Source organism: Aristolochia californica, unplaced genomic scaffold (genome assembly GCF_029961685.1).
Source record: "Aristolochia californica isolate CCGP_79_NKW_82.1479 unplaced genomic scaffold, dmAriCali1.0.hap1 SCAF_9, whole genome shotgun sequence".
Classification (NCBI taxonomy): domain Eukaryota; kingdom Viridiplantae; phylum Streptophyta; class Magnoliopsida; order Piperales; family Aristolochiaceae; genus Aristolochia; species Aristolochia californica.
Window position 1 is genome coordinate 35,552,331 of NW_027182290.1, and position 20,858 is coordinate 35,573,188.

General features: G+C 38.0%; 3 protein-coding genes across 4 annotated transcripts; 1 reads left to right on the forward strand and 2 right to left on the reverse strand.

Annotated features, from left to right (window-relative positions):
* Positions 1 to 1,211: 1,211 nt before the first annotated feature.
* LOC137941809 (photosystem I assembly factor PSA3, chloroplastic-like) lies at positions 1,212 to 3,341 on the forward strand. Its single transcript, XM_068787396.1, has 3 exons — positions 1,212 to 1,686; positions 2,320 to 2,484; positions 2,668 to 3,341. Exons 1-3 carry the CDS (start codon positions 1,294 to 1,296, stop codon positions 2,983 to 2,985), a joined length of 876 nt encoding a protein of 291 aa, XP_068643497.1. The 5' UTR covers positions 1,212 to 1,293; the 3' UTR covers positions 2,986 to 3,341.
* LOC137941808 (uncharacterized) lies at positions 3,297 to 6,122 on the reverse strand. 2 transcript variants are annotated; one of them, XM_068787395.1, is made up of 4 exons: positions 4,826 to 6,122; positions 4,442 to 4,680; positions 4,259 to 4,350; positions 3,297 to 4,170 (listed from the first exon to the last, which is right to left on the reverse strand). In XM_068787395.1, the coding sequence occupies exons 1-4, from the start codon at positions 5,607 to 5,609 to the stop codon at positions 3,552 to 3,554; spliced, it is 1,734 nt and encodes a 577-aa protein (XP_068643496.1). In that variant the 5' UTR covers positions 5,610 to 6,122; the 3' UTR covers positions 3,297 to 3,551. The 2 variants fall into 2 exon arrangements, with proteins under 2 accessions (XP_068643496.1, XP_068643495.1); XM_068787394.1 differs by having other exon boundaries at positions 4,442 to 4,683.
* Positions 6,123 to 6,724: 602 nt separating this feature from the next.
* Positions 6,725 to 8,099, reverse strand: LOC137942186 (transcription factor bHLH162-like). Its single transcript, XM_068787880.1, has 3 exons — positions 7,831 to 8,099; positions 7,071 to 7,406; positions 6,725 to 6,979 (listed from the first exon to the last, which is right to left on the reverse strand). The coding sequence occupies exons 1-3, from the start codon at positions 7,948 to 7,950 to the stop codon at positions 6,911 to 6,913; spliced, it is 525 nt and encodes a 174-aa protein (XP_068643981.1). The 5' UTR covers positions 7,951 to 8,099; the 3' UTR covers positions 6,725 to 6,910.
* Between the last annotated feature and the right edge of the window lie 12,759 nt (positions 8,100 to 20,858).

Consider the following 20,858-nt stretch of genomic DNA (forward strand, 5'->3'; position numbering starts at 1 on the left):
GTTTCAGTGATTAAGACCCGTGGAGGGGGAGTCATATCTGGGGGGAGACTTTTGGGTTTGTGTATATTATTTTTGGATCGTGTGATCATGGGATGGGAGTTTTGATTTTCAACATGGGGTTCGGGTTGAGATTTTGGGCGGGACGGTAGGTCTGGTTGCGACGGAGGGTTATGTGGCGACGGGTTCGGAATGTGCGTCGGGTTTGGATTTTGCAACGGAAATTCATTCTGCGACGGAAGGGTATTTTGCGATGAGAGGTTGTTGTGCGCCGGAAGCCGATTAGCATTTCTCAGGTGAACAAAAGTTCCAATCTGCAGAAGAAAAAAAAATACGAATTCAAAAGATCTAATGCTCTTCAATGAAGGTACCTATTACGCCTACGGCATTCCTTACGGCACCGGCATTGACCACCATCTTGGGAATGCGTCAAAATAAGAAGAAGCTAAACTAGGATAGAAGAGCAAGTATCGAAGAGGAAGAAGAAAGGAGAGCAGTTAGGAAGACGAAAGGTTGGTGAAGAGGGAGGAGAGTAGCTAAAACACTCTGGAGTCGGGAAATGCAGCGATGGAGTATGTGGGAGTGTGTGACATTAATAAAGAGCCCGGTTGATGAAAGACGTCAACGGCGTGGAGTTTGGATAGAAACGAAACGGATGGACGGATTCGTTTGTTCTGTTTTTGTCTCTGGAATTTCTCGCTGTGTTTTTTCTGTTTACCTCAGATTACCTCCTCCTCCTCCTCCTCCTCCTCCGCCGCCGCCGATCGAATGCATGACCCGGTTTCTCAGCCCTCAATTCATGGACGAGGGCGAGACGCTTGCCCGTATCCATCAATAAAGGGAAGAAACCGGGTGATGCAGCAACACCCAGCCCGCTGCTTGAAAAGGGTCAAACTCAGGTTCACTTGGGTTGAACTAGCCGGACCGTGTAGATTAGTTAGCTATAATAGAGTAACATATATTTTTAATTTAAAATAGTAAATATATTTAAATAAGTTAAATTATTTAAGTAAATAGTAAAAGTATATATTTTTATATATTAAAATTATTATATTTATATTAAAATAATATTATATTATCTATTTTTCTTCCCACTCTTAACATTTTGCCATTCAAGGGTACAGAGGTACTTTCGCCAGAAATCTCAGGAGAATCTTATCAAGTGTGTCCCCTCGCGGGCAATTAACAGAATATCAAATTGGTTTCGGTTACTATCCCGGAGCTATCTCCTCACCCTGGGCGGCCCGCATATGTTTGAGGCCATTATTAGCCGAAGCGGAACTCTCATCTCCCGCCATGGTCGTTGTGGCATCTCCTTCCCCTTCGACGCCCACCCCCCATATTACTTCCCAAAAAACACTCTCTAACTTTTCTTTCAAATCCTCATTTTCTTTTTCAAAATTTCACCATTTCTATCGAGTTCCGCACCAAAACATTCCCAAATTGAGTAGCAGGAATGGAGTGTTTTTTATCAGGGCCTACATGGATAACTCCAATTCTATGGCTAGCATCGCCGGCAGGGTTATTGGTTCTCTCCCCGTGGTCGGACTTCTCGTCAGGATTTTCAGTGACGAAGGTGGTGTAGGAAGCGATATTATTGACTTTGCTGAGTTCCGCCGGCGTGTAGGGAAGAAGTGCAGCATCACGGATTCGAGGGCTTTCTATGAGTTCCAAGATCGGCATGGCCGGGTGAGGTTCCTTCAGTTTTGAATGTGAATTTATGTTGAATTTGTTGAAACCCCAGTATTAGAACCTTTAATTGTTTTCGAGCTATATAATGTTGAGATAAGCTACATCCTTCCTTTTATTTGTACGTGTGTGGTGTTCATTTTTTTTCTTTTTCCCTGTGCTTTTTTCACGGTTAACTCGTTGTTTCTCGATGTCGTATTTTCCCTTTTCCTTTTTATTGTTTTCCCTGAACTCTAGGTGCACCTGAAATTATGAATATAATTTAGATCTTTATGGGTTTTGACTATTATTTAAATCTTAGTAGTTCGATAAGGGTTCAAGTAAAGAGAATTCTGTTCTAAAAAGAAAAATGTTTACTTGGTCGTTTCTACTGTGTGCAAACTAGTCTTCGTTGCCTTTTTTTTCAGTGGCATACTGGAGTTAAACATTAACCTCTAATCCCCTATATGGAAAAAATTTCTGAATATTTATGTACAAAGTGTTAGATTCTTCGCTCACTATCTCTCTATATTCAGAGTGTACATTATCTAGAGTTCTAATTTACTTGTGGCACTATAAAATTCGATTGGATCAGAAAAAAATAAAATCTTTCTTACTTTCAGTCTCTAACTTACATTAACTATTACTGGGTAGGCAGGGGATCCTTTGTATGTCCTTCTCTGCTGTTGGCTGGCCGCAGTTGGTGCTGGACTTGTAAAATCTGAGGAAATTCTTGAAGGAGTAGCCAGGCTTCGCATTTCCAATGACATTGAGTTTGAAGAGCAAAACTTTATGGCTATCATGGGTGCTACAAAAGAGGTTGGTGCTAACTGCTAACTACTATACAACTGTCTTTTTTTGAAGATATTGTTTGCAAATATTTTTGTTGTGCAGTAAGTTTTGGTTCCACTATGAGCAAAGAGCAGACATGCATTTTCATGATAGTCAGCTTTCCTGTCAAACTGTGCATTTTCGTCTTGATAAGAATATTTCCTTCTACAGCGGCGTGATAAGCTGAAGGCTTCAATTCCAGAAATTCCAATGGAAGTTCGAGCTGAGAAAGCTCTTGAAGCTATATATGTCTGTTGCTTTGGGAAGGATCCTATAGAAGAAGAAGACATGAGATTGCTTCAAATTATACTCAATGCAGTATTTCCTTCGGTGGGGCAAGCTGAGGTGGATAGAATTGTTTGCTCCAAGGCAAAACTAGTAGCTGAGGGAGAGGGACAAAATTATCCAGAACCTTTGCCGTTTCCCAAAGAAGCTGTACAACTACAAATGAAAGACCTTCAATTTCTGAAACAAAACAAAGAAACCTGAGTCTCCTTTCTGCTGTTATTATCGTACTCATATTATTTCTTGAGATGAAAGTTTATAGTGGTGTTACTGTTTGCTTGTACTAAGTTTTGAGAGCATTGCAAAATCTGTTAGTATGATTTGAAAATAAGGCCTTCCATGGTTTGAAAGTGTTTGGTTGAAGTAGATAGATCACTGATCAGCGCTCAGATTTTCTTTCATCAAATTTCTGTTGTAGTTCAAAATTATGTCAGATTTCAGTGCTAGTGTTGGAAGTTGAGTATCTATTTGAGTTGGTGGCGTGCTCCTTTTTCTTTCAAACACTTGTAGATCTTTTGGCCTCAATTTTTGCAGCTGTGTACTTCAAGAAGAGACTAGCAATTGGGTAGAATAAAGAAACCCCAATGGTACCATAGAATGGCTGCCTGGATGGTGCTTGAGGATGCCGCCATCCCTTAATCTCAGCTGTTACATGTGTTCAAAAGAGATGAGACCCACAATAACTGGTGCACACTAACTACAAATATCCAACATATCTAACCATGATGCCGGTCTATAATCCCCGCCAAACCTAACTCCCCCACATATGCTCAATGGTTCTTCACTTTGATCCTTAACTTTCTGGCCAAATTAGCTGCTCTTGGATGTGGAGGCCTCTTTCGGGGGTCATTCTGCTCCACCTCTACCCAGTTTATTATCTTCAGAATTAGAGACTGCGGAAAGGTGCTAGACATCTTTCGAGGGTCTCCACCTGTTGATCCTTTCTTCTTCTTCAAACCTGCCTCAAGGGTCTCTTCCAGAAACTCCATAAACCAGTTTCCTGCTACAACTTCAACTTCCTTGGCCAATTTGATTGCGTTGCTAAAGGTACTTGTACCAGAGGCAGTTTTTTTTAACTCATCAGGCACCCGCTGGTTTTCAATCTGCCTCTGTTTATCGAGAGCAACAGAAACAGATTTGGACAGAGCTGACCGCCTGTTTAAGCCACAATGTGTACTTTGCTTCATTGAATTCTGTTCTACTTCATGTAAGATGGAGGAATCATTTTCTGTATCTTCCTTGGGTGATTGACATGTTATACTGGTAGCTGCTTGAATGGATTCCATGTCAGTTACTGCTTGGACAACTTCTTGATGGAAACCCAGAAATTGATCGAAGCAGGATGCGGGATCTTCTAGGTTTGCACATTTGCTCAACTCGGTAAACATCCTGTAGCAAGTATCCAAATCATTCATTCAATAAAGGCACTTATAACATAAAAGGGTGAAATTATTAATGGCTTTGTCTAAATCCATACTTGAGAAGTCTAACTAAAGTCTCCGAAGCTGAGGCCTCTCTAAGGGCTTGAACAGCGATCTTCTGAGTAGTTTCTCTCTGCTGCAGGATTTCCTGTTGAGTATCACGACATATTACAGTTTGAAACATTGAATTTGTAACTGATGGGTTGAGAAGGTGTGAACCATAGGGCTGGAAGATTTACCTTTCCTATTATGCTTAGCTTTCCGGGCAAAGCCTTAACCTTAACGGTGCTACTCTTAGCTGTTGGGTTAACAGGTGTGACCTCAGCTGCGCTGCTTTTTGAAGTGGTTTTATCAGAGTGAGACTTCAATCGCTGGGTGATAATGGACATTGACGTGTTGGCTGCATCCTTGGAGTTGTTGAACGAAACTCCTACTCTTGCATTTCTTAATCTCGGGGGTGGTGTAGTGCTCTTCTTTCCTGCTAAAACATGAAAGCAGATTTCCAGTTAGTGTACTGAGTATGGTTGGTATCTTTGTGTTGTCTTAAGAGTGCAGAAGTTGGAATTTGTGATAATCTAAAAAGTTCTTGAAGAAAAAAATTATAAGAGAGAGAGACAATGTACCTACAGATGTATTAATGGGAGTTCTTGGGACCCGCTGATCGCGTTCACAGACGCTCTTGCTCCTTGGAATCCTGGAGGCAGACAAAGGAGCGATACAGCTTTTCCTGACAGCAATTGGGCTCTCTCCTCTCAGGTCCGCCATTGTAGGTAGCAATCCGTTCACCGAGCACCTAGGATCCACTCCAGATGAATTGCCTCCCATCCCCAGTCTCCCTCTGATCGATGGCGAATTCTGAATGTTTCCAATCCGCATTGAACTGTTCCTTTCCTTGATTGGGGTACTCTGCTCAGAGTCGAATGGGATCGCCTTGACAACCAACGGAGAGTAAACTGGTTCAACAGCATTCAGGTTGGTGCCCCACGAACCTCTTCTATGGAACGGGGATTTCGAATTGTCCACTTTCTCTCCATTGTTCTTAAATCGTGTTATCGGCTCCGGGGTCCCAACCAGTGGGTGTCGACCAGGGAGTGGCCTTGCGCCTTGAATAACAGGAACGGGCGATCCAGGTTGAAGTTTATCTACATAAATGTACTGCCCGAGCTTAATTTTGTTGGTTAGAACAAGATCGTCTTGTTCGAGGGGAAGACTCGCATAAAGAGTATGCGAGGAATCGGAAATTTTGATGTAGAAGCCATGTTTCGGCCACAGATCCTTCTCATCGAGGTCTACAGGTACTATGTCGGTCACTTGGAGGAGAGCACTTCGGTGCTCCCCCGTGGGTTTAATCCCTGTGTTCATCCCATCGATGAGCTTCAAAAGTATTCCCGGAGCCAGAGCTGCCATGATCTTCGTGATGGAGCCAATTTGCAAAACTGGCAACGATTTGACCGGGTTATTAGATCAAAATCCTTTGTAAAGCTGAAGACCGGCCAAGCCAAGATTGTAATCGAAGTATTCCCAGAGACGGTTTTCACCAGAAACTCTGGAACGATTTAGAATTCGACGGGGAAGAGATCAAAATACTATAAGAGGAGGGAAGGGATTCAATCTTCAGCTGGAAGTCGCCAAAGTAATGAGAAAGAAGACAAAGAGCAACCTCAAAAAAAAAAAAAAATCCAGAAATCTACTTTCCAGGATTTAGATACGAAATTCGCTTGAGAGCAGTCAAAAGAAAGAAACCATTCATGTCGAAAGCTCACCGGGAAGTCCGTCGCGGAGTTAAATTTGTCGACCACAGCTTCAAGAGCCTACAGAAAAACGAGTACGGAGACGTTCAAATCCTTCAAGAAACAAGACTCAAGACAGTTGTTGAGCAGCCTAGTCCCAGGAACGCTCAGGGGCAGGGTCCTTCTCAACGGTAACCATAGCGGTGATAAAGACGATTTTAAAATTTGGATTTTGGGAAGGGTGGCGCAACGGTCATATGTCACAGGTGAACGTCCGTAACAACTTGACTGGCGAAGTTACCCTCAACTATTTGTACAATATCATGAAAACATCTCACTCTCTTTAAGTCTTTAGCCCGTACTCGGGGGACAATTTGGTAAAATTGTTCGCACATTTTAATTAAAAATATGTTATTTAACTATAAAGCCTAATTTTGAGAGAGAAGCAGCAAGCAAGGGTAAATTAGTCTTTTCAAGGAAAAAGCGAAGGACGTAAATGATTAGGATTACAAGGACAAAAAGGCTCCAATGGAGCCAAATAAATACTGACTTGGCCCAATCGTAACTAAGGCGGAGGCATTCCGAGTCGACTCCGTTAAAACCTATGTGTTATGCCTCAAAACTGGGATTTGACTTGGGGGGTCAAAGTAGAGTCCGCGAAATTACTATTTTTTATTGTTTTATTTTTAAATGAATTTCCGTAATTAAATATTTTAATATTTATATCTAATTTCTAATTTATAACGTCCATTGTAGTGATTTGATTTAGAAGCTTAGACGAAAAATAAGTAAAAAAAAAAAAAAAATCTCTTAATTTTTATCCATCTCTATTAGTTCTCACAGTGAACATACCCAAAATTCCCCTTTCGTGCGTCTTATCATTTTCTTTTCCTAGTACAAGAGAAAAACCAAGGGTCCCTTCTCTGCCTATTCTTTTACAACATCTCTCCACCAAACCGCTGCTTCGTTCGGAGTGTTTTAGTGAACGAGTTCTTTCAGTTTCTGGTACACTCTTCCACTCTCGAATCCAACTCTAGAGCTCTTGACCTGCAAAAATCATAAGAAAAAAAATCAATCTCTGAAGAAGTGTGAACAGGGATGAAAGAAAGAAGATAGGAAGGCTGATGAAAACACCCACCTGTGCGTGGATTATGTGGAAGATCTTGTCACCCACTACGGAGAAATTGGCATTCACTACTTCAACGCCTTCCTCCTCCAGAACGCTGATAACATCACAGAACGTGAATTTCTTGTACAGACCACTGATCAAAACCACCTCTAAACTGGAGCCTAGGTCCTTGACTTCCACCATGGGCAGCCGTAGTCCTATCGTCATCCCGTCGCTGAAGCCTTGATTTATCCCTTCCACTCTCATCGCCAAATCCCTCTTTGATTTCAACTCCTGGATTTTCTCTTGCAGATTCTTTATGTGAACTGCCGCTTGTTCCAACTGATCTTGCTGAGACAACGCTTCCTGAAACAACAAATTTATATAAAGTTAAAATTCAAACCAAGTTCCCTCTTTCTCAAATGCAAAATGAAGAAAGAAAAACCACTCAGTTGTCTTCTTTGTTCAGCTTCTTGCTATTTCAACCGAGACAAAGGTAATCGGTTCACTCAGACGCGATTAGGCCAAAAAGTTTCTGAAAATCGAAGGGAAGTTCAAATCAAATTCAAACAAATTAATATCCTCTTCCTCAAAAGAGAATAAGAAAAAAGAAACGAGTCGAGTTTTTTTTTTCTTTTTTTGTCAGCATCTTTCTCACGCAATCCAGACGACGGGAAACGGCTAATTTTGGAATGATTAAAGACCTAACGAAAACCCAACACACACACACGAAAAGAAAAAGAAAAAAAAAAACGTAAATTATTTCAATCACTTGAGAAAATCTATGCACCTTCGAGTGGTGATTTGAAAGGAGAGAAGCCAACTTGAAGCAGAGGCTTTTCATATGCATTCTCCTGTTTCTCTCCACTGTCTTGCGTTCAAGCTTAGACGAAGCATGGGCGCTCTTCATCTTCTCACCCTGTTCACCCTGTTCACCCTGTTAACTGGAACCAAACAAGTAGACGAACGCGTAGTTTTCTTTTTTCGATCGAGAGAGAGAGCGAAAGGAAGATGCTCTCGTCTAGCCTGGGTTGGAGTATAGCTTTGTGTTTGGATTGTTCTCTGACAGAGCAGAGATAGTATTTTATAAAGGGGAGGAGGAAGAAGGGCAAGGAGAGATAAGGGGGTGAGTAAAGCCATGGGACCCACACCGACATCTGCATTATTTTGGTTTGCTTTGATACGTGGAAGGGTGCGCAGGAGACGCATAAAGGCGGCTGCGGCTGGCTGACTATAGTCAACTGCCGCGGTGCACCGACCACTATTTCTGCCAGATTTTCGTTTGTAGTTCCCCAAAATAGATTAAAAAATAGGTCATCATCCCCCTGAAACAACCTAGTATTCTCCTTAATTGAAAAACCTCGTATTAATATTATTATTTTAAAATTATTAATTTTAAATATAATTTCAAAATTCTTATGAGTGGACATATATCCAAATTATTCACAAACCTACACGGAAAATGTTAAAAGATAATCCTACATAATGAGTATAAATATTTTATATTTATTAATTAATAAATTTTTTAAGTGACTAATTATTTTAAATTAAAGACTTCAACTCAAATTTAATAATTAAATTAAAAAAAAAAACTATAGGTCGGTGAGGACCTATTTGCCTGGAAGTACTTCCCGTCAATTCAGAAATTCCCCATTAAGGTTTGGTAAAATTTCGGATTTTTCAGTACGTACAAATGCGGTCGGTTCTCAACTTGGATGATGCTGCTGATGCGTTTGTTAATTCGTAAAATTACAGGTTTTGATGGACGGCAGGTTCAGTTGGCACGCTCGAATTAATGGGAACTTTCCTTGTGGTGATCGTTGATGGACACAGTTGAGGATTTGACGTTTGATCTAATGCGAAAAATGGATTTCTGTGGGCGTGGGGGGTTCTCATTTTTTGGCTTCAGAATCAAGATAAAGCTGCAAAAGGATTATCATGCCTTTTTTCTTCTCATCGTTGATCAATATTCCTCAGTCACAGAAAAAAACAGGGTGAATTGATTTGGATCAAATTAAGTTAAACCAGCTGTAATAGAATCGACTAATCCGAACATGAAGATAAAGTTACGTCGCTTTGATTTTGTCGCTTCAACGTCAAAGACGCCAGGTTTTGAACTTCGAAGAAATTGCTCTTGAGATATGTCCAGAAAACGCATCGGTTTGCGATCAGCAGAATCGTCGGAATAAAGAAAAGATAAGGAAACCAATTGCACTTCCTTGACGATCTTTCTCTTTTTCATATCGTCAAATACCTTAGAATCACTACCAGCAAAAAGCATAAAGCATGTCTCCTCCTGATCCTCCCGTCGTACACGTCTTCAAAGGTTCGTAGACAAACAGTTCCCTCTCCCAGCCTACGATGGCATTCGGTCGTGGATGGAGGAATCCCCGAATGCCATCTTAGGCTTCTTTTTATGTGGGTCGTTGGATTGGAGCAAAAACTGCGAATTTTTCCACCTTTTTTCTGGCTTCTTTTTCTCCTTTTCTTCCCGTTTCATTGTGCAATTAGCATCTTTACCTACAGCCGTAAAGAAAAACCTAAGTGCGTCTGCGTCACTCCAGTGACGCAGCCCTTGGTTAAGTCACAACCAAACCTACTCTTCGATTCTCAACTATCGATCAATCAGCTCAGCAGTTGGCAAGAATTCAAAGAAGATGACATCACAGATCAGAATGACGATGACGCATCCTTAACTTTATCAGCAACGGACGTCATCCATATGACGCTGGCAATCTTTTTTCTTACATCATTCCTCTTTCGCACTCGAGATTTCTGTCGAATCAGTCTTTAACTTTCTGAATTGAAAAGCATTAAAAGCTTTGAAATCTTTGGCTTACGACTGCAAATTTTGCCTTCTGGTTCACACTGGGAGAAACAATCTGGTTCACACTAGGAGAAACGCAGACGAAGGAGAAGACGGTCAAAGATTGTAGCTCACGACTAGAGAAAGCGCCATCAAACTTCTTGATTTGGATTTTCGGCTACTGGTTGACGTTGTTGTTGTTCCGGCGACAAGGATCTCTCACACTCTAAGGTAGGTCGGGTCTTTGAGGTGGTTCGGCAACCCCTAGCCGGATCGGTGCCCGCGACTAAAGTATATAGCTGGCAGTGGAAGCTGCAACTAAGTCTTCTATGAATGGACCAGTTAGCAGGAAATTTCTGGCTCTGCTTCCCCGGGGACTGTGGTCCTGCAAGTTTTCGGCGCCGAAGAATTTTAACGAGCGATCGAGCTTCTCCTGCATGTTGCACGACTCTTTATGGGCCCTCACGTCGCTTGGCTCCGAGCCTCCGACCTTCCTTTTCCGGTCCACAGTCTTCGTATTTCTCTGGTCTTCCTCTTGCTTTCTGGTAAAATCCGCTCTTCTGTTTACTCCGAAAGTGAAGGGTTTCCTAGTTTCCTCTTGAAATTGCGACGGGACTCTAGACGATCTCGTTAGACGTAAAGGATTTTGTAGTCCTTTTGAAAACCGTTCAACAGATAACCTCTGAATGGAATTAATTGTTGTCTTTGCAGGGTTCCACCATGCAACAGAGATACCTTATCCTGAAAATCTCTCCTCTCGAAAAACCTGGGTTTTCAAACCGTTCCCACCTCACCATCCCTCCCCAACTCTGTTCCCAGGATCAATTTTTGAATTGCTTCATCCTGTTGGAAGCTTCATGTAAGTTGAGTTTGAGCTGATTGAGAAGATTATTGCGTGAGGCCAAGTTCTGGTCTACCTCATTAACAAGAGAAGAGCCCAACTGATAGTGAGGAATGTTTGAGCTGATTGAGAAGATTATACGTTTATATGTGTGCAACACTCTGGAGTGGCCACCAAGAGGAGTCATGGAACTCACGCAGTAACTGTTCAGGAATTTGGAATATCAGCCCATTAAGGGAGGCCTGGTTTCATAGCAGCCATTATGGGTGGCATTGCACCGAGCTGAGCTCAAGCCACAACATTCATTTAAATTTTTTTAAAACATACATGTCAAATAAATTGTATATAAAATTATGCATACATTTTACATAAAATTGGGTATGACATCTACTTAAAATTGGGCATAAGGGTGACATCGAATCCAGCTAAGTCCGAAACTTGTTCAAGCTGAGTTTGATTTAAATATTTTGAAATCAAGCTCGACTGAACCTAAAATTGTAATCGAACTCGAGCCTAATAATTTTAATCAAGTTTGAGCTCGAACTCTAGCTGAGTTCGAACTTAACCTACATTTAATACTCTATATAAAATATATGTCAAATAAATTATATATAAAATTATGCATACATTTCAAAAAAAGAATAATAGGGGAGGTTCAGGATTGAATTTCAATAATGGATTAGAATGCACCAATATTAATTTTTTTTACTCCAAATATTGTCTAACTTATTTTGTAATTTTTTAATCTGGCCATAACTTTCCTATGGTCTCCTTAGTGCCTCTAGTTGAAAATTTATATTCTAGGAAAAACTAGAAATATTTTTCCTATGATACATATTTCCAAAAAATCCTTTAAAAAAATCCTATTACTATTAGTGACTTATTAAAATTACAAGAAATATTTTAAATTTTTTTAGGAAAGTTAAATGGACCTCTTATTGCCTCTTTTTTGGAAATAAATAAAAATTAATAATCAATCTAATATATTACTATATGTATCGATAAAATTTTAATCAAATAAAATGTCACACAAAAAATTGCTATGAAAATTGCCTCATGCTAAAAGTATTACAACATCAACTGTCAAATACTTATTCAAAAAATTTCTATACGATTTTCTAGCCCATCTTGGCTGGAAAATCTTATTTAGAAAATTATATGATTTTTTAATTTTCAATTAGAAAAATGTTTACAAAAAACATGAGACACTAATAGTCCCCAGAAACTTATTTCTACTAAAATATATTTTCAATTTCTTTAAGAGCCATGAGGAGAAATAAATCTTCACGGTTTCTGGTTTTTCGCCGAGACTAGGAACGACGCTGAGGGAAAAGCTTCTAGTGGCGCCGACAATCGTCGGGGATAACAGCTACGACGGAGGTGGCAGCAGCGGCGACGGAAACAAAGGCGAAGGCAGACGAGGGGGAAGAAATCGATCGATGGCCATAGAAACAGCAGCAACTAAAAGGCAGAAGGCGGCCGACGAGCCGACGAGGCAACTGTCAACTGCAACAGAGGCGGCAACTACAGCGGCTGGAGGGGCTGGGCAGTGACGAGGGGGGGAAGAATTTCCCCCCTGGCTCTCCCTCCCGCTCGCTCGGCGCTCCGATTCCGCTCCTCGATCCCGAATCCCGCGCCGCTAGTTAAGTTAATGAGTCAACTCGCGAGGTTTCGAGTCGAACCTTCATTCGGTCGAGCTCAACTAGTTAATTTAAATGAGTTGATCCCAAATCTCGAACTTGGCTCGAGATTCAGGTATACCAAATCGAACCAAGCTAGAATCGAGCCGAGCTCGAGCCACTAACGAGCCAGCTCGGGTCGAAGCCACCCCTAGCCATCTTGCCAATTCGTTCCATGTAAGCATAGCCTTTAGCTGCGATTTTTATTTCCTCCTAGATTTGAGCTTGCGAAACAAATAAAGAGTTAAGAGTTGGGGAGCCTGTCACGCGGGAAAGGGCATCGACTGCTGAATTTTCTCTTCTAAGGTTATGAAGTATCTCATAATCATTTCCAAGTAGTTTCGTAACCCATTTTTTTGCTCTGGTATGACGATACGCTGCTCGAGCAAGTACTTGAAGCTTCATTGGTCAGTTTAGATGTAGAATTTCCACCCAAGAAGATCAGGTCGCCGAGTTCGTATTGCTCGCACGGCTCGAATTCCTTCTCCATAAGCATCAGTTTCAATAGTAAATAAACACTGAAAATCTGGCGTGGCAAGGGCGGAAGTTAGGGGTGGCTTCGAACCAAGGCAGGTCGCGAGCGGCTCAGGTCGATTGGTATCCTACTAACTCGTTAATTTAAACAAGCGGAGGGATTCGGGAATCGAGATTTTGGGAGTTTCGAGGCCTAATGAATGACTTCCAAAATAACTTTAAAACAAAAAGTAAACAAATAAAAGTCTTTGATAATAAATGTTGAAGGAAGACCTGGAGAGAGAGTCCATTAATTTTCTGGTCAGTGCTGGGACGACTTGAAGACCATTTTGGCCATTAATGGCGATAGCTTCCACGGAGGTGGATAAGAATGGCGGGATTACGCAAGCCGTCAAATGGTTTACCTCTCCTGTCTTGAATTTTCACTAAAATTCAAACTCTTTCCCCTACCTGAAGATTTTGTTTTTTCTTGTTTTTTCTTATTCAGTAATTTTTTACTTTAAAATCTTATTAAAGTCCTACTTGAAAGTCGTATATACGACTTAACAATGTGGACTTAAAGTAATATCAGAGATTAACGTGTCATGCCGTCCTTTTTCTATTTAGTCGGTGAAAAGAACTTGTGACATGAATGATTTTTCATAACAATATTTTCCTAGGAAATTAAAAGTGAAGGCTCTTAAAAAAATTCCCCTATTTTGTGAGGGTACATTTCTAGAGAGATAATTTTTTTTTCTAAGAATTAGTTTCTTTCTACCTAGAATAGATTTCCCAAGGGGCACGAGACAAAGTGACCCTACATATCTTTTGCAAAAGTGGAAAGCAAATGGGAATTCATACTGGCTCTCGTGCCCAATCTCATACCGGTATTATATACATAGGTTATGCCCAATTTTATGTAAAATGTATGCATAATTTTATATATAATTTATTTAATATATATTTTTGGAAAAATTTTAAATGTATGTTGAAGATCGAGCTCGGCTTGAACTTGGTTAAAATTATTGGGCTCGAGCTCGATAACAATTTTAGGCTCGAGACTAGGCTCGGCTCGAGCTAGAGTTCAAAATATTTAAATCAAGCTTGGCTCAAACATAGGCAGGTTTGGACTCAGCTCGGTTCGATGCCACCCTTAGTGGGAGTGGTAATCATAGCTTGCTTAAGGAGCTTGAAGGAGGTCTCAACTTCTTCAGTCCACCCAAATTGTCCTTTTTTCAAGAGATTAGTGAGTGGTCGAGCTAAGATTCCATAGTTGCGAACAAACTTTCAATAATAATCTGTAAGACCTAAGAACCCCGTACTTATGAAACATTAGTAGGTCGAGGCCAATCAAGCATGGCTGTAATTTTAAGTTGGTTCACTTTGACCCCTTTGAGCAATGACAATTTGCCCCAAATATTCTAATTCTTGCTGTCCAAATGCATATTTTTTTAGTTTTAACAAGAATTGGTGATGCCTCAAAATTTCAAAAGTTTGCTGAACATGTTGTTTAAGATGCATGTTCCAATTGGGGCTATAAATTAAAATATCATCAAAGAATATTAAAATAAATTTATGGAGGTGAGGACGAAATATGGAATTCATGATGGCCTAAAAAGTGGATGGAGCATTATAGAGACCAAATGGCATAACAAGGTATTCATAATGACCATTGTGAGTACGAAAGGCAATTTTATGAATATCTGATGGATTTACTCGTACCTGAAGATAGCCAACCTGTGGATCGAGTTTTGTAAAAAAAGATGCCCTATGAATTTAATCGAGCATATTATTGACAGTTGGAATGGGGAGTAAATCTTTGATGGTAATGGAATTAATGGCTCACTCGTCGGTACAAAAACTCCATGTATCATCTTTTTTTTTTAACAAGCAAAACAGGAGATGAAAAACGCCAATTGTTGTTGTTGTTAAAGAATTCGTTGGTGGACAAAAAACTTTCGATAGCTTGTTGATGGATTCCTCTAATCGTTGCATTCCATCTAGAACCCCACCCAACCCAGCCTCCAAAGCTTTGATCCATTCTTTGTTAGACGCTATTCCAACGAAGATCTCACGGGCTCAATTTTTTTTATGTAGGACACCATTTTGGTGGTCCCTCAAAAAAAAAATGATGGACTCAATTAATTTTATGAGACACTAATTTCAGTGGTCCCTCAAAAAATAAAAATGTTGAGGCTCTTTGGAGCATCACGATAGAGACGAGAGGATTCAATTCATCTCTCTCTTTTTCGACAGCCTTTAGCTGGAGTTGCGGCGAGTGTCCGAGATGACTTCGACGACTTTCAACTAGCATCACATTTCTCGCCGGAGATGAGGCTTCCCTGGAGCATCGCGATAGCGACGATTCAGTTCATCTAGCTCGTTGATGACGGTTTTCAACTAGAGCCACGAAGATGGTGGTGATGAACGATGTGTCGGGACGGAATCAGAAGGGCAACGACTATGCCGGTGCGCAGAGATGGGTAGAGCAAGCAGGGCAACGACGAGCAAAGAAGAAACTTCTCGCCATAAAAAATGGCGATGAGATCTCTGATACCAATGATAAGTCCCAGTCAAAGCTCAAGAAATAAGGACAAGTTGCTCTCTTCGGGTGAGAACAAACCACAAGGTTTGGGATAATTTTTTGTCCCTTCTTCTTTCATTGAAAAAGTTTAAATGCACCTATTTTCTAACAAATCTTCCTAAACTTACGACCACAACTAACGTGCCTAAAAAGAAACTAAATATAGAAGCAGAAATAACAACTTGTAGAAGAATAGGACTCCAATTGTCTCTAAACGTTACATCCAAGGACTCGGTCCAAATACTTCTGATTTGGCTGAGAAACAAGCTAAAATCTTCGTGGTTTATCACAAACCCATCCCAGTGTGTTGTATCAAGTTAGTTTTCCCCTTGAACCTGATATATTGCTCTTTCTTGACCTAAATTAAATTATTAAAAAAATACTAAACATATATAGGGAATTTTACTGTACTACCCGATTTTTTTAAAATTAATAATACAAATAACCAAAATTTTAAGATAATATCACAAATACTCAATTTTGATCGGTCAATTACTCATGTGTCACGTAAGCTGTGACTGCTTAATGGGTACCACGTCATCAGACAACTTTAGCACTATGACGAGTCCAAAAATCATGTCACCAACCACCTCATGCTCCATGTATGACACCAACCACTTTAAAATATTTTAATAATAATTTATATTTTTTAAAAAATATAGTTTATAGTTAATAAAATTTTATAAAAAGAAATTATTTTTAAAAAATATTTTTAAATATAAGGTAATAAAACATGTACAGTTAAATTTGATTTTTAAACTATAAAATAAACTTTCAAATAATTTTTTCAATTAAAATTTATTTTAAATCGATAATAAAAAGTGTTAAATAGGTAAGTATAAATTTTTAAATTAATTAATATACGAATTTTATATTTTGTTATTATAAAAAAGAAGGTAGAAAATGTGTAATTAGAAATAAGAATAAGTGAAGGTAATGAAATGAAATATTTAAGAATATTTAAAACCAGAAATTAATGTTTTTAAAATATTTTTTAATTACAAAATAACCTAAATCAGTCTTGAAAAGAAAATGAAAGACAAGAGGCAAACTCCCATGGAAGGATTATGTGGCATCCTACATCGAGAATGGCATGACTTTCTGATAATGTGGAGGGTGACAAGTTATATTATTTGGGTGGTGGCGTCGTAATGATGCGTCACAATATAAGCGGTCAAAATTTATGTGTCACCTTTGAATGTACATATTTACAATTGATCGGTCAAAGTTAGGTATTTGTGATATTAAGTTGAAAAATTGGTTATTTGTATTATTATTTTAAAATTTTTGGGTAGTACAATAGAATTATAAAATATTTTATTACATGCATGGATGGTAATCTGAGACATATATGGCTACTCAGGATAAAAAGTGTTTTACATGCCCATGCAACTTCTTCAGCTTGCCACTCTCAAATCCTATGCAAATACATAACATGCATGGAAGCTGTAGGAACAAAAAAAAGAAGATATGGCTGCGCTCTTCCTTAATTTATTTATGGCTATTAAGAGAAATGAACCCTCGTTTCCGCGTCTATTTTACTAAGCAAATCGTTTTGCAGACTTCGCTGCGCTCTGTACACCATTGCACTCTCAAATCCAGCTCTACTGCTAGTCACCTGTAACAGTTAAATAACTCTTTGTGTATTAATATGAATCCCCAGAAAGATGAAACCGAAGGGATCAAAATGTGAGATGGAATCATTCACCTGCAAGTGGAGTACATGGTGTCACTCATCACTTCAACCCCTTCTTCCTCAAGAACAGAGATAACCTGAGATAGCATCAATTTCTTCGACAACCCACTGACCAAAGCCACCTCCAAGTTCAGTATCTGTCATCATTTGATCACCGCTCCTTCTGTTGTTTCCGTGGGTACTACCCAATGCGCAACCCCTCTTCTTCTTCATCTCTTCGATATGCTGTCTCAATTTCTGTATGTAAACCGTGGCTTGCTCCAGTTGTTCTAGCTGCGACAGTGCTTCCTGCGTGCAAAAATGCCGGAAATTTTCAGATTACTGCTTTGGGATACATGGTTGGTTCTCTGTCTCAGTTTACTTATTTTAATGAAATCTTAATCTCATTCTTCCTAGAAGCTACTAGTCCACCAATTGCCTTGGAAAATGTTTGATTTGTCATTTACCTAAGTGTTTATAAGTTTTAATTAACATTTGACTTGGCTATGTACTGCTCCACTGTATATAGGTTGAGCTAGTTGGATATGCAGTTGGAGGAGATTCTCTGTTTCTCGTGTATGAATTTGCACAGAATTGTGCACTGAGTAGTCATTTACACAGCCCTGGTACTCGTGGTCTATAGCTTAAATTCTTTCCTTGCTGCCGTTACAGTGAATTGCTTCCAATTCAGATCGGGGTGTTCACTAGAGTTCAAATTGCTCTTGATGCAGCAAGATGTGAAGACGAGCAATATTCTTCTGGATGCAAGGTTTCAAGCTAAGGTAAGTAATCTTCTCTATGATATTTTATGGTATTTGAAACATGTTAAATATCAAGTTTTGATCTTAGTGGTTGTGTCAAGAATAATTAGCATGATAAATGTGAAACTATCTATGTGAAGAAACATGGCGTTCTTCTTAATGCATTAGCACAAAAAGAACACCGGTAACAAGTATAGCATAATAGTATTATTTTCATTAAGTCACTGTGGGAGTGTCTACTAATCAGTTTGCGAATTTTTGTATAATTTATTTAATTTTAGTTTATTCAACATATGTAGATTATCTGAATGATGATATTTCTATAGAATTTAGTGGAAATATGGTGGAATTCTTTTAAATTTGATTCTAAATCAACCTATACTAATCAATATCTGTCTTGTTAAATGGATCTGAACCAATGTTCAGTTGAATCCTTGTACTTCTCCCATATTGGCAAAAATAGAAGTGATTATATGAATCAAATTTCTTCCTTGTTCGGTGAAAATGTGTATTTGGGGGGAATCTCCGATTTCTTCTTCTCAGTCAACTACATTTTTCTTATGGGTTCTTTGTTGTATTTTGCAGTGGAAAAAGAAACGTATGAGGAGACTCAAGAGGAAACGATGAAAAATGAGGCCAAGATCGAAGTAGGAGTTTTGTTGGGAAGGCAAGATGGATTTTCTCCTTGGGCAGTACGCAATGCTCATGTCGGTGCTTTCGGCGTCGGCCCACCCCACATTTCCTTCTTGACCTATCGAGACTGCTATTAAAACATTTGGACTACCCAAATCCCCCTGTTTGACATTTCCCTTAAATTTCTACTTTTTTTTTATGCAAAGGAGTAAAAATTAATTGATATAATTTTGTTTTAAAAAATTACCCTTTACTTACACTTTATTTGACATGAATTTTTATATTCTGTGACATCCTTTTACATCCATCCTTGCATATTATTATTAATACAAGGTAATAAAATGTGTACCAAATATTTTTATTTTTAAATCTAAAATATTTTTTTAATTAATAAAACATTTTTTCAATTAATAAATATTTTAAATTGATAATAAAAGTATTAAATAGGTATGAGTAATATTTGTAATTAATTAATATACTAATTTATATTAAAGTATTTTTTAAAAAATAATTAATAAATATTTTAAAACGATAATAAAATGTGTTAAATAAGTAAGAGTAAGATATTTTAATTAATTATTATACTTATTTTATTTTTAATTATTTTAAATATAAGGTAATAAAAAGTGTAAGATAAATTTGATAAAAAAATATATTAATAAATTTGATTTTTAAACTCAAAACTAAAATTTTCAATTTTTTAATTAAAATTTATTTTAAATCTATAATAAAAAAGGTGTTAAATAGGTAAGAGTAATATTTTTTAATCAATTAATAAAATTTTTAATAACTTATTATTTTATATATAAGGTAATAAAAAGTGTACCAATACATTTAATTTTTAAACTCTAAAATAAAATTTTCATATTTTTTCAGTTAATAAATATTTTAAATGGATAATAAAGGGTGTTAAATAGGTAGAGTAAGATTTTTAATTAATTAATATATTTTTTAATTATTTATTATTTTATAATAAGGTGATAAAAAGTGTACTGATAAATTGTATTTTTAAAACTCTAAAATAATTTATATATATATATATATATTTCAATTTATAAATATTTCAAATTGATAATATTTTAAATTGGTAAGAGTAAGAATTTTTAATTAATTAGTTAATAAAATGTCCCGATAAATTTTATTTTTAAACTATAATTTAGAATTTTCATATATTTTTAATTAATTAATATTTTAATAGATAATTAATGGTGTTAAATAGGTAAGAGTTAATTTTTTAATTAATTAATATTTTATATAATTTATTATTTTAAATATATGGTAATAAAAAGTGTATTCGTAACTTGGATTTTGAAAATCAAAAATATTTTTTTTCTATTTTTTTCATTTAATGATATGGCATCTTACTTGGTTACTAACGTGTCAGAATGGAGATGTGTCACTCTACATGTCAATCAACTCTCCAAGTATTGATAACATGGCGACACGTAATCAGTCAAAGTCTACTTCTCACTTTTGATTGTACATATGTACAGTTGACCCATTAAAGTTGGATAGTGTGTTATCTAATTGAGTTTTAAAAAATGGGTAAAATCCTAAATTTCCCTATTAAATATGCATGCAGTAGGTCAAAGTCTACTTCTCACTTTTGATTGTACATATGTACAGTTGACCCATTAAAGTTGGATAGTGTGTTATCTAATTGAGTTTTAAAAAATGGGTAAAATCCTAAATTTCCCTATTAAATATGCATGCAGTAGAAAGATGATACTCCTAGTACCTTGGAATGCTTGGTTGGGATGAGAGGCGAGTTGCAATTGTCTTGCGCTCGAGCTTAAGTGTCTTGCGCTCGAGCTTAAGCGGTACTTGGCTGCTCCCTATCCTGACTGCCCTTGTTTACTGAAAAACACTGGGAGGATGGGGGAGGGTCATCTAGAGGTAGAAGAAGACGGCCTTACGCAGTGGGCTCCAATCTTCTCCTATGACCCCCTTTCCTTTCTGGACCTCAAAATTTCGATTACATCTCAGGTTTTACTGCTTCAACGATTGATAATCAAAACATCAGAGCACTGATCGAATTTCGGCGCAAAAATTAAGCTGGATTCCATCAGAGACACTTGACCATCACAGCACCATTTTCTGAACGTTGGCTGCTTGAGAACGACGCGGCAAATGGTAGCATGGGAGACTGCATGGTGACTGTTCAAAGTCTTCCCCAGCTATCGTTTCTCTAGTCTTCAATGACCATTCAGAGCACATTTCACAGTTTCTTCAAAATCATTCGGTACCAGCTGCCTCAAAATTTTATTAAGAAAAAAGATGAAAAATATTGTACTGGTTGAGCTTGACTGGAACACATCAACATGTGTCTCATATTTCCCAAGATATAGAGCATTCGTGTTTGCATAAGATAGTTGTCTTACTTATC